General features: G+C 49.3%; 1 protein-coding gene across 1 annotated transcript in view; it reads left to right on the top strand.

The window, feature by feature from the left end:
- Positions 1 to 10,573, top strand: part of SMAD6 (SMAD family member 6) — a 40,356-nt gene extending 29,783 nt beyond the window's left edge. Inside the window, exon 4 of the mRNA XM_062601723.1 lies at positions 9,634 to 10,573. Coding sequence (XP_062457707.1) covers positions 9,634 to 10,175 — 542 coding nt within the window. The 3' untranslated portion in view covers positions 10,176 to 10,573. The remainder of the gene's footprint in view (positions 1 to 9,633) is intronic.
- The last annotated feature ends 3,201 nt before the right edge of the window (positions 10,574 to 13,774 follow it).

Consider the following 13,774-nt stretch of genomic DNA (forward strand, 5'->3'; position numbering starts at 1 on the left):
GTAATCCAGCACAAGCTGGATTCCTGAAGGACCTGCAGACAGTGACACTCAGTGGCGACCATGAAGCTGTGGCTCCCTGTCTTGTGGTGCTTCCTCAGGCAGTGAGAGGATGGAGAGAGCTTTATCAGGATATAAAGATCTTGGGCTTTTGCCAGCAAGAACAAAAGCTGAATTTCCATTTCACTCTCAGCTCCTGTCTGCCTCCCATATATGTGTGGGCACTGATAACATGCTAGAAAAAAAGCCTTTATTACGGATGTTGGGGGAGAGGGAAGGTATCACTGGGGGGTCAGAGGATGGGTTGGGGTGGGGGACCCACAGCTGGGGTGGGAACCAGCAGGGATTTGGGGTGAAAGGCCGTGATATTTGCTCTCCCAGAGGTCCCAGGCTGGGGTCTCATGGCTGCCCAGTGCGGGACTCTGCAGCCTGTTGGCCAGGAAGGAGCAAAGCTCATTCCCAGCCCATACAAAGAAAAACATTTGATGGGCTCCTGCCCGTGGCCTGCAGGGAGCCTCCCCAGCCTGGCACCCCTCCTGTTTTCCAGGTTGGTGATAGTTTCCTACAGCTTTCTTGGTCCTTGATACATGCAGTGGTATTGGCATTGAGCCGACAGACATCTGCCTCCAGCTCCCTCGTCTCCTCTCAAGGATGCTGTTGGTGGCTGTGCGGTGGCCTTGGGTTTTTTCAGCCTGCTCACTGCTTCTCATGTCATCTTCCTCCGCTCTGAAACCCCACGGCTTGTTCTCAGCCGTAAATCCACCGAGGTGTGATAGCAGGGTGAGGCTGGCTTCTTCAGGCTCACTCCAGAGGGAACAGCTTGGGCTGGAGCGCCATGGCAGGCTCTTAAAATCTACCCGGTGGTGACGTTTTATGTGGCATTGCTTTGATTTTCCTCCCTGGGAAGCATCTCTGCTCATTTTCTGATAATAAAACTGCAGAAGCACAGCAAAGCTGCTCCAGTCGCTTTGTTTCCCATGTCCTGTGCGAGCTCTTAAACCCAAAGTTTCCAGCTCTGCAGGCGGGTGTTGCATGACCAGCCTGGGACATCTGAAGGAGGCCTCGCGTAGGGGAACCACTGAGTATTTGCCTTCTGGAAATGGCAAGATTTGGTTGTTTCTGGAGGAAGCTGAGCTGTAATTTGGGGTTGGGTCTGTGCTGAGAGCAGTGTGAGTAAGTGATGGTGTGCTGCCTGGCTGGGTGGCCTTTGCAGGACAGCCCTTTTTGTTTGGAGGTGCTCAATGCCCTTGTGTCTTCTAAGAATGGGAGGAAAAAAGGCCTTTTTTTGTTTGTTAATCTGCTTTTCTCCAGAGCAGGTGTCAGTGTTGAGCATCCTGTGCTGGGTTAGTGATCCTTAGTGGGAGTATGGAGGCACAAGCATCCTCAGGAGCATCTCTGCAGTCACCTTGGCAGTGTCCTCACCATCTCAGGGTTTGGCTTCCCAAAAGAGCTCCCACCACTCCAGCAGAAAACTCTGGTGTGAAGCAGGCAGGGAATTGGTTTGGTTACAGCCTGGGCCTCACACATTTATACCATCACCCTGCAGTAAATGCAATTCCCAGGCTTAGCTAAGAGCCAAGTCCAGCACCCAACATGCTGTGCCTAAGAGGCATGATGGAGGTGGAAGGTGGTGTTATTCCTGTTTCTCTTCAGAGGGACCTGCTAATTAGTTTCTGCTTTTAAAGTGCTTTGAAGCGCTCAGCCGAAACTTCTCAAGGAGTGAAAACTATTATTAATTCATCCCATTTTCCAGAGTCTCTCTGGATGCTCCAGAGATGCCGCAGCTCTGGTCATGGAGCAGATTAGTTCCCTCCCCGAGGGCATTTGTGAGAGCACCTAAAATTGCTCTGCAAAGCCAAAGCACTGGGAAAGGCAGAAGGGAGCTGAGGAGGTCCCTTGGGATTTGGCCCCCCAGCCCAAGTGGGATGCGGTTGGCGTAGCTGGGATTGCAGCGGGAGGCCCCTGGATTAATTAATCGGGAGGGCTGGCGCGGCGCCAGGCGGGAGCGTTGGACGTTGCGGCGGAGGCTGAAAGGGAAGCCTGCCATGCAGTGATTTATGGGGTGATTTCTCCCGAATTCTCTGCGTTTTTCAGGCTCTGGGAGGGGGAAGAAAGGGATTGCGTGCGTGGTTGTTTGGAGGAGCTGAAAACATGCGAGTTCTCAACCTCAGTGTGGAAAAAAGGGATTTTTTCTCCCTATTTTCCATGTCCCCGCATCCCCTAACGCCACAGTCCTGCCTTCCTGAGGATGCCTGGGGAATGAGCCTTCTCCCCTCCAGATGTAGTCGGTGCTTTGCCCATTTGGCAGTGGGAGACAGAGATAAAAGCGAACCCCAACTAGACGATGCTCAAGTGATTGTCAGCAAACCTCTTGATTTTACAGAGAATCACTTAGCGGGGACCTTCCCACCACATTATCCCCCATGTCTTCCACCACCTCCTTTCTCTCCCCATTTTTGGGGCTGGTTGGGGCACCCACATCCACGCAGCAGGGGACACTCCAAGCAGACCCTGGGATGTTGCCGGGTTTGGACTTACCCAGGGCTGGTTTCCAACAGTGGAGAAGTCTCAGCCAAATTGTGGTTGATGACAGGTCTGGTGCTTTCGGAGCTGGCAGCCAAGGGAGGTGATTACGTTTTGGGCTCCTTTTGAAGATGTATTTACATTGTTGTGTTAACTTTTACATGCCAGGTATAAAGCAGTTACATGCACAGCCCAGGAACTTAAAAGCGATGAATGTGCCTGTGAAAGCAAGAGAAGCTGAGATTACGTGCAGACTGTTCAACGCAAGGAAAACCCAACCAAAAAGTCACCTAAACGTCTGAAAACATCGGCCTTTAGAATAACCTGAGTAGGGCTTTTCCAGTGTTTTACTCTCTAGGACTTTTCACCCTTGGCTGAAAAGACCTTTGTAAAGCACACAGGGGAGCTGGGGGGAAAAAAGGGTAAAATACCTTAAACCCCTGTTCTGGTCTGTGTGTTTAATGGCCAGAGAAAGTACTTTAGAAACAAACTCCTTGAGTTTAGCTTGAAAATAAGCTTGCTGCTGATGACTTACAAATTTCCGGGCAGGACTAAACATGGCATGTGTTTTGCTTTGAAGGATATAAAAGAAATGAGCATGAGCTGATGATTTAGCAGAGTGGTTTCTTTTATGCAGAGAAAATTGTTTTCATCCTAATTCTTGGCATTGGCTCTTGTCCTGTGTTGCTTTTGTTTCTTGGGCTGCCATGGAAATGTCCCCCTTTCCCCCCAGGCCTCTCCATGCACCTCGTCCACCGGCTCTGTTGCCCATCAGACCCTTTTTGGAGTAATTTAATTAATTAACCCAGCACAAGTTTTCTTCTGAGTTAATCATCGACTGAGTTAACAAATGAAATGGGCTCACAGAGCCCTCCAGAGCTCTGCTCCAAGGTTAAGGCTGGAGGAGAAGGAGGAAGATGCCTCCTCCATGGTGGATACATGGCAGCGAGGGCTCTTTTTGGCTCTTTGTGGTGCTTGCTTTGGTGTTGGCTCTTGCCAGATGAAAGAGCTGAATTCCTTGGCTGCCCGACAGCCACATCCAATGTGAGGAACGTGCCAGGAGACATGCTGGGGTTGGAGGAGTTGGGACCCAGCCACCACAGCGGTGACACCAGGTTAATTGTAGTAGGAAATCACGCTCCTGTCATTGAGGGATGAATCTTTATGTCTCTCTCAGCAGAGCAAAACAGAAGTCTGGGGGGGAGTTTGATGCTCTGCAGCATGGGGAAGGTCTACACCAAGAAGTAGTGGGGAAAGGGGACTAAACTGTCTGTCCTCATTAGGATTTTCCCCTGACTTTCACTGGTGGGCTGCATGGAGAACCTCCTGCCTCCATCTGATGTCTCCAGGGCCACCACAGGATGGCCTCCTTCATTCCTTTGCTGGTGGGTTTGGGATGTCACCTTAAGTATCTATGTTGGAGCCATTGTTGGCGTGTTACCATGGGCTGACAAAGCAGCTGCTGGCCAAGACGGGGCTCACCAACGGGTGCAACTCTTCCAAGGGTGGGAAGATGCCTTCAAAGTCCCACCCCACTGCTCCCAATGGGGATGGACAGACAAATGGTGTCCAGTTTGTGGCCATGTGTCCCCAGGACATCTCACAGAGGCAATGTTCAGCTTCTCCCCTGTCTGAAAGGAGAGGGTCTCGTGCTTGGGTGGATGCCATAGATGCTGGTTGCAGAGTGGGGCTCTCGGGGAAGGGGAGGACTGCAGTGATGCATTCCAGCTGAAACTTGTACAGCAGAGGTATTTTAAGTGTATTGGCTTAAGGAAAACGGTTGTGAGCTTTGCTGGGGCAGATTGACAATTAATTTCTTCTTTCTTACAGGGCCATAAAAATTCCATTTCTGCTGTGGAAAGCTTTAACCCCTTCCTTCCCCTGGAGCTTGTTCCTAAGGGTGTTTGTGGGGGATTATTTTAACTGATGACTCCCCCATGAACTGTGAAAAGATCTGGGGGAAACCTGCGTGTTCTTTGCTCTGGGCTTTTTATCTGGACCTTGTTCATGGTGACCTGTGTGTGGCTATAGCCATCCTGCTTCCATGCTCTGTGTGTTCAGTAGTGTAAGCATGCATCTGTGCTGTGGCAGAGGGGAGAAAAAAGGCTTGACGATGGATCTGTAGAGTCTAAAGTGGAACGAAACTGAATGGAAAGACGCTGGTCATTGGGAAATGATGTAAGTGAGCTCCAGGGCTGGAGAAGCATTAGGCTGACCTGTGACGCAGGAGTACAGGAGGGTGGGACATGAAAATGGGGTGTGAGGACACTTTGAACATCCCACTTCATCTCTTCAGGTGCCCAGGTGTGCATTCGAGACCCCATTACATTTGGAGAGAGCATTTTGATATTTTACATGCATGGTCTCCCCTGTGGGCACCTCTTCAGTGTGTTTTGAAACCCCGTGAGTGCGGTTTGGGGTTGGGGGGAGCTGGCAGCACCCGTTCCTCATGGGAGGCTCTGCTTGGAAAACCAGCACTGTGCCTCCTGTGACTGTTCCGTCAGGAATCTGTGCAAAACTGGGACTATTCCTCAAAGCACTGCAGCAAACATCCCTTCTCACCCTCGTTTTACACAGCAAGATCTTACTTGCAGCCCTATATTGTGGGGGCCATTTGACCTGCTGGGAGGGAGTTTGGTGGCTTTGGAAGAGCCAAAGCATGAATCAGAGATATTTCATGTGTTTTGTGATCTGCCCATGTTTTCCATCCTGCTTTTGTAAGTGCGACATCAAGCAGTGGGACTGGGCAGCATTTTGTTGTGGAAAAAAGCATCTTTCTTTTCTCTTTTAATGCACTGCTTTGAACTTCACTGGCACAAAACGCTGTCAAGTCACAAAGAAGCTAAAACCTCAAGTTATTTTCTTTACCTCCACACTCTGCAGTGCTGCTAACGCCTCGAGGGTTTACAGTATTTGCTCTTTGCATTGATTCCCGTAGCCGGATTCCTTCTGCCTGAGCCATGCGAGACTCTTTTCCCATTAAGTTCTGGTTTTGATTCCCCGGCTTGCCTCCCTATCTTGTTTTTTTATCTTAAATTGTTTGAATTTCCTCTTGGATGTGTCTGCTGCGAGGCATCAGCAGAGGAAAGGGCGACTTGGAGGAGAGAGTAAACAAGAGCCAGAGTTTCAGCCCGTCCATCTGATCAATAAAGGTGGCTTTGATGGAAGAGATAGCCCTGACGCCAGCCTAAATGTAGCTGTTAGAAGTTGTAGCTGCCTACAATGATAGTTGTTAAAAAAGCCGTATAGCATCGAGGGAGGCACTGCAGGGCTCAAATATTTTGCTTTCTTCAAACAGAAAGCCAGCGAGCTGCCTCTGTTCCAGCAGAAAAGGGAGGGGGGGGGAAGGAAAGATGAAAAAGAAAAAAGCAGATTTTCTTGCCTATGCATAAAGGGCAGCATGGAAAAAGAGGAGGGGAAAAGGGAATATTTATTTAAAAGGCAGAGGACATGCTTTTCTGCTGGCCGCCCCTGCTGTCTGCTGAGTGGTAGTGGCTAATAGCTGGAGGCAAAACTAATACTTGGCAGGGGATAAGACACAGCGCAGGCCCCCCTGTATGAGGGCCTTGGTGAAGTGCTTGCTCTGTGTCAGGGCTGCGAGATGAGTTCATCTGCTCAGGATTTGCTTGAGTGCACTGGGAGATAAAAGATGTCAAAAGAGCCCACCGCAGTGCAGGGAGTGCGAGCCCCTGGATGGGGCTGGGGAGAAGAGGGACCTGCCCCAAGGCTTTTCAGAGGAGCCTTTTAACCGTCTCCTCTCAGGGTGTTTTATTTGCCTGCGTGCCATGAGCAGGTTGCTTTTGCAGGTGGTGCAGGGCTTTTAAAGCCTTTCTTCACCCCTGGCCAGGAAGAGAGGGATGGAAAGGAAACTTTTAGCTGCTTGATGTGCAGTTAGCTAACACTCACATCCTCACCCGTGTGAAGGAGCACAGGCCATCTCCAGGCGTGCTTTGAGCTGGCAGAGCTGTCAGTGCCAGGCAGGAGCTGTGACGGGGTGACAGAGATGAGAAGCACATTGGTAGGGGGGACTTCACCCTCCAGGACGCATGCATGGATGGGTGCACTGAAGCTCCTGCCATAAAGTGCATGGAAATGATTTTAATAAGACCATTTCAGGCGCATGAAAACAGGAGGTGTAAAAAAAACCTTTCCCCTGCTTGCAGCATGTGTGTAGATTGATGATTTTGCCTAAATATTGGCCAGCTCCTGGCAAGCAGAGATGGTGGCACCTACAGCGAGATGTTCTGGTAGAACAGACACTTGTTTCCCACTGCTTTGCTTTCCCCTGCTAGGTATCTTTAATTTGCAGTAAACCATAGGAAACACCTATTTAAATGTTTATTGCTGCCTGTTCCCTTGATGAATTCAGCTGATGGGCAAACTGGAGTTTTGAAGTTGTCCCATTCTTGGTCTGTGAGGGAAACACAGGGGCCGAGTGGTAGTTTCTAAAAGCGGTAATAACAAAACCAACTCACCTAATGGGCATGCAGGGCTTTGTGGAGGTTGGGAGGTTAAACAGATGCAGAGCTCAGTAATTGCTACCAGCCTCTAGGCCTGGGAGATGAAAAGCTTTGAGCTTGTCTGTAACCCCCCAGCATCACTTGAGTGAGACAGCAGCAACATCTAGCATTTGAGAAGAGTTATGGAAAGGCATTGGGGGGGGGGGGTCTCAACTGTATGGTGTCCCAGGGGAAAGATGACTATGGAAAGTGGGCACTGTGGAGGGTGGATCTGCAGGTGAAGCTCAGATCCTCTTCTTTATGCTGTTATTGGTGAACTACAGCTTGTTTTACCTCTTAAAAAAAAATCTGGAGCTATTTGCTGTAGGGCATTTTAAAGAGCAAAGAGGTTCTGAAGCTTTTCATCACCAATATCATCAAGTTGCTGTTCTTAGTGGAGAGCTTAGTGCACCATATTAGCACTAGGCAGCTGGGAAGGGGGTTCTAACCCAGAATTACATTTGAACCTTCTCTTCCTTCCTTAAAACTTCATGTTCACATGGTTGGTGCGTTGTAAGGCATCATGAGGTACTTCAGGAAGAGTCAAGTCCAGTCGTCAGTATTTAATAATGTGCTTGGGTACAGCATGTCCATCATGCGTTTGCCAATGAAGTCATTACCCTTTTGAAGCAACTTGGGTTGTTTGTTTAACGTCTGGTTATCCAGATGCCAGAGGGTCATTTGAGATGGCAAAGGAAGTACAGTTATTGGCCCAAGAACAAGAATGGGGAAAAACATTTGGTTTTGCTGATTTTGTCATTAGCCAAGTGCAGCGTTAGGATGCTCTTATTATAGTGACTCTGAGTGGCTTCCACCAGGGATGGCTCAGAAGCACAGAGACACAAAGACCCTGCTGTGCCACTGGGACATGGTGGAGTGTCCTACCCTGCTGCAAGGGCTGTGGTGGGACAAGGCCTGGTCCTTGAGGGTAGGTAACACAAAGTTTGGCTCACCTGGCTCTGGGATGCTGCTCGGACCAAGGGTATTCAGTGATATCCCTGCTGTGCAGTGCCACTAACTCTGAATTTAAGGGGTGCATCTCACCCAGGTGTGCTCATCAGGGCTTTCCCCATGCCTTTAGGTAGCCCTGGACATCACCTCCAGTATTAAGGGGCATGAGCTGTTGGCTCACTCCTTCATATAGGATTGCCATAAATGAGGGAAATGGGGTTTCTTTTCCCAGCGGGGTTTGCTGTGGGGTTTCTTTCCTAGTTCTGGATAAAATGTGCATCAAACTGAAAAGAGGCTGTTGATGGCTGTGCTGGGTCCTAAAATTCTTTTAACAGAAGATGGAGGAGAAAGAGGCCAATCTGAAATGTCTGGTTTGGCCCTGTGATGGGTGAAGGGGTCAGTGCAAGACGATGAGCATTGCCCATGGCAAAGGGCCTCCCTGCTTGCCCAGTTACCTCCCTTCCCCCATCTCCCTCCCCTTAAATTTGTATAGTTACAGCTCAAGTTAAACTCTAACAAAGCCACTTGATTCAAAGGTCGTTAATGGGGAGGAGAGCCCATTCCCCTCGGGGTAATTTGAGCCTGAAAAGAACCAGGGCTGTAGGGCAGTGCTTGAAATCCGGTGTGTCAATAGGGTCTGTGAAGCAAAATAATGGCATCACCCCGCGTGTGAGTTAATCAGACGTGATGGCACGAAGGCAGAGGGGTCAGCGGGCTGCGGGCGCCTGATACACTGTCAGGGAGCTTAATGCTGGGCATGGAGCAGGGCTGGCTTGAAGCAGAGCTCCTTGCTTGAAATCCCAGGGTGGTTTTTGGTTAACCAGTGTAGTAGGAGGGGGGATGATGTTCAGTAAGGGGTTAATTCACCCTGTTTGGGGCTCTTTCAGGGCTGAGAGTTCCCATCTTCCTTCTGGAGGCATCATAAATTCTGGAGGCATCATAAATTAAACAGATTTCTGGCAGTCTCTGTCCCTCCTGTCTTCCTTGAATGTAATTCTTACAAAGAAGAGATGTTTCTCATTGTTCTGGAAAGATTTCCAGTGGCTTTGTAGTAGGACATGCATAGTTTGCATCAACTACTCCCCCTTGGCATGAAACGCTTCCTCAGATTTCATGTTCCCCGTGGGAACATCAGCATTGCTGTCAAAGAATATTACATAGCAGAGATAAGTGTCAGGTCAGTCATCCAAGCACTTCATGGACATCCCCTGTGTTTCAGCTCAATGAAATGGCCTTTGAGAATGGGGGTACACCACCACAGCAATGCTGGAGGAGCTTGGGAACCCGCTAAGCTCAAGGGTGGCTGAGTTGCAGTGGTACAGCATCCATGCCAGCTCTTGGTGGTAGGAATTCGCATATCTTGAGCACACAGGGTCCAAGCTGCTGGACATGGGATTGAGCATTAAGTTAGAGAAAGATGGGTTTAGCTCTGTGGGAGCTGGCCCGTTGGGTCACCAGCCTTGGCTTGAGCTTTGTTTCTTGGTGGCATTTAATGTAATTGAAGACAAGCTTTGGGTTGAAGATGGGCTTTGGGTTGAACGCAGGTTTAGTTCCCATGAGAGCAAAGCTGACGGGTGGGAAGAGCCGTTTGCTTCCCCTCCTTACTTGTTTTCTCCCAGGAGGCCACAGCAAGCCCTGACTGTTCCTCTCCTTTCCCCCACAGATGCCAGTACGTCGCCCGATGCCGTGAAGAGGAGCCATTGGTGCAACGTGGCCTATTGGGAGCACCGGACACGCGTCGGCCGCCTCTACACAGTGTACGAACAATCTGTCAGTATATTTTATGACCTACCTCAAGGAAACGGCTTCTGCCTCGGACAGCTAAACCTGGAAAACAGGAGCGAGACTGTGAGAAGGACTCGAAGTAAAATCGGCTACGGGATTTTACTCAGCAAAGAACCGGACGGTGTGTGGGCTTACAACCGCAGCGAGCACCCCATCTTCGTCAACTCCCCGACACTGGACATCCCCAACTGTAGGACTTTGATTGTGCGCAAGGTGATGCCGGGTTACTCCATCAAGGTGTTTGACTACGAGAAGTCCTGCCTCTTGCAGCACACGGCTGATCTGGATTACACGGACGGGCCCTACGACCCCAACAGCGTGAGGATCAGCTTCGCCAAAGGCTGGGGGCCGTGTTACTCCAGACAGTTCATCACGTCGTGTCCGTGTTGGCTGGAGATTTTACTCAGTAACAATCGATAACAGTCAGCCTTTGACGAAAGGAAACTAGAGAGAAAAAAAAAAAAGACACAGACTATCCCAAATATCATCTACCTAGATTTAATATAAAGTTTTATATATTATATGAAAATATATATTATACTTGTAATTATGGAGTCATTTTTACAATGTAATTATTTATGTATGGTGCAATGTGTATATGGACAAAAACCAGAAAATGCACTTTGGCTTATATAATTCTTTCAATACAGATTTTTTTTTTTTTTTAAGAAAAAAAGAAAAAAAAAAGGAGAAAAATTATACAGCAAAAATAGGAGAAAGCCCTAATTTTGATGTATGGTTTTTTGAAATACTAATATTAATACCCAGGCAAAAAGCTAATACCAGTCACTCATTGATAATAAAGTATTCGCATTATGGGGGGGGGTTAATTGTCTTTTTTTGTGCCCCCCCCCAATCCATCCTCAGTTGAAGCCTGCAGCAGCGTCTGCTCAGGCGCTCTGCAGTCAATGGGAGGTTCCAGAGGGGCAACCACTGTCTTCCATCTCAGCCAGCACCCTTAGAAAACAGTACATGGGTTGCTGGAAGGCTGCAGTTGTGTCCAAGAGGAGGGTAAATGAGGACAGTTTGAGAGCCAGGGAGCAAATGGAGGTGGTGAGAGGAAAATCCCCCATAGCTGTTCTTGCTCAGGGCTCTGTGATCTCTCTGATAACACAAAACATGATGGGAACATCACGAAGATAAGCGTGCATGTTTGTGTTTGTTCACATTAATGGTTATCGCTGCAAATCAATGGTTATCAGCCCTGGTGGGCAGAGCAGAATAGACCAAAGGCTGCCCAGTAGGGCCAGTTTGTTGTATAAGCCTTGCACAGGGGTTGTCTGTGAGTCTGGAATGGCCCAGACGTGTTTGATGGCTGAGAAACAAGTGGTGGGTTTGGACAACTCATGGTTGGGTGGATCCTCAGTTGGAGACACCATAGAGCGGCCTGAATTTTGGGAACCTCTCCAGTAACTTGAAATAAGGCAGAGGTGAGCTGGATGAGTGTGTGCAGGTTTGTCCTGTAGATCTCCTGGTCTGTCCTCCAGGCAATAAACTGATAGAGAAGTGTTTGGGAAGAACATACTTGCTCTGAGGAGCAGTTGAAGCCAGAAGAAGTCCTGGTCAAACAAGCTTGTCTGGGCTGATTTACTCTCTCTGGAAAGCCTGGATAAAATCAGGCACTTTGCTGACTTCTGCATAAGCATCTGCTGTCAGCACTGTAGCTACCCATGGGCAGGTTGGACATTGTCTGGCCTCACTTGGTTAGTAGAGTTATTTATTGCCAGTGACTAGTGTTGCCAACACTTAGAACTGGATAGGAAGTCCCTGTGCACTGATTTTCCTGCAGTCCCTGCCTCTGGAGCCTGGTGACTGCAGAAGCTCCTCAGCTTCCAGTGTTAACAGGGGATGTTTTTGTAGAGGAAAATATGCAAAGAGACTTCCTCCCTGGCTCAAAACTCAGGGTAAAGCAGGACATAAACTTACTATGAAAAAGCCCTCCTGATACATGTCTGGGTCATGCATTTTGCAGCTGGACTTGCGTGTTACTACACCAGCCGCGACGGGGCAAGTGGGAACCACATCCCCTTATGGAAGGGAACTGCATCCCACCAGGGAAACGGGCAGACCTGGGATGGGCGCTGGGAGCAGGGAATGTCGCAGTGTCATTTTTCCAATGACAGCCGTACTTGATGTTTAATTGGGACCACGTTGGCTGAATTCACGCAGCATCGGTATTAATACTTGACATCATTCTTCCTTGTTTGTGTTACAGCCATTGTTGTCAGGGAACAGCATCAAAACATGTCAGTATCGTTTAAAGCCATCTTTCAAGAGCTTTGCAGGGGTTTGTTATCCCCTTTGGCTTGGTTTTGGTGTGTCCTGCCCTAGCACCTGCACCACTCAGCTGTGGCACTCGCATGCAGTCGCTCAAGGGGCCTTTTTGTATGGTTTGGCCTTTTTGAAGGAGGTTTTTGTTAACACCATGATCATTTTAACGGGGAAGAACCAGACACAAGCCAGGTTGCTTCTCCTGTTCCCTTTTCTCCTTCCCAGCGTTTCCCATCGTCACCCAGAAGGTTTTCCATTCACATCCCGAGCTGGCGGCTGCCTTCCTCCCTGTCCTTACATGCACACACACATGCAGCAGTGCCATCTTTTTCCACTCTATGGGCTTCTTCCAAAGCCCAAACCAAATCAGCACCAAGGATGGCCATTGTTATTCCCCTCTGTCACCCCCAGAAGCTGTCGTTCACATGCCATTGACCTTCCCTAACTTGACTTTGCATTTGAATTCAGTTCCATTCCAGGTTAGCATCAGCAAAAGCCCTTCTGTGGGTTGAAATTCAGAGGTTAACTTTATGGTTTCCCTTGTGCAGTCTAGTGATTGTGCTTAATTTTTCTTCTTTATTACTCATGCCCTTCCCCAGGAATAAATCTGGGTTTATTTCAGTTGACAGCAAAGGCTTTAAAGGGAATAAAAGAGGGATTTTGTGGTGAGGCAATGAAATAAGACATCTTCTTTTCCATTCTGTTTCCCTTTTATACTTCACTGCAACCACACAAACTTCGGACCCTCTAAAGAAGCTTTAGGGCTATCGAACTCCACACGGGACCCTCACAAGGCTCAGCTTAGGCCCTCCCCGTGGGATCCCCACACACCGGGTTTGACGCTGGGGGCCCCGAGTCTCGCTATGGGTGGAGGGTGGGTGCATAGGGAGGGGCACCCATGTCCCTGCCCAGGCGGTCGCCATTTGCTGATGGCCTCATGAGCCTCACCTGTGCCCACAGCGCAGCTGCCGCTCTTTGCTCGCCTCAGAGGGAAACAAGATGGCTGCCGCCCTCAGCGCCTGGGATCTTCTGCGAGCGGTTTCTTCTCTTTTCTGGAATATTCCTGGCTTTCCAGCGCTCAAGGTAAGTGGCATGTTGTCTGTTTTCATTCTACTCTGTATGGGGTTGAACCATTTTAAGGTTAGAAATGAAAGCAGGAGGGTGTTGGTGTGTTTCCATTTGGCCTGTGCTCAGTCTGAGCTCATGATGCTGTTCTGGGTGCCCCAGTGCTGAGGTGCTGTAAGGTTTTGAGTGATTGCTTTTGAGCTGGTTTAGCTTTGTTCAGGGCAGGTTGTTGGATCACCAGTGTGGCTACATTATCACCAAGTTCTTTTTTGGAGGGAGTTGTTGGGCAGTGCAGCAGGAAGAGCTTGTTTTCCTTGTACACCCACTGTGCTGCCACAGAGGGTCGAGCGCTGAGGTAAAGGAGCTTGGGAGCAGCATGGTAGGAGCCCTGCATTGGCAGAGGAGACAGGGGCAGCAAATCCCTCAGGAAACATCACTTTCCACCTGTGCTGAAGGGCTTCAGCAGTGCTCTGGCCTTGGAGTTTGCTTGCATTTGTCAGTTACTTGCATAGGGAGGTCAGGGCTTGGTTGTATGGTGGTGCCTTGGCTGATCTTAAGCTGGTGAGTCTCACCCACGCCCCCCCCAAGGCAGTGACTCCTGCTCAGGTGGAGCTGCCCCAGACCACAGCCCTCAGGCCTCCTTGTTAAGGAGGAGTTAGATCTTGATCCTGTAGAAGAGTTGA

This window comes from Pezoporus occidentalis, unplaced genomic scaffold, assembly GCF_034315485.1.
Source record: "Pezoporus occidentalis ecotype Australia unplaced genomic scaffold, CSIRO_AGI_Poc_V1 ctg72, whole genome shotgun sequence".
NCBI classification, from domain to species: domain Eukaryota; kingdom Metazoa; phylum Chordata; class Aves; order Psittaciformes; family Psittacidae; genus Pezoporus; species Pezoporus occidentalis.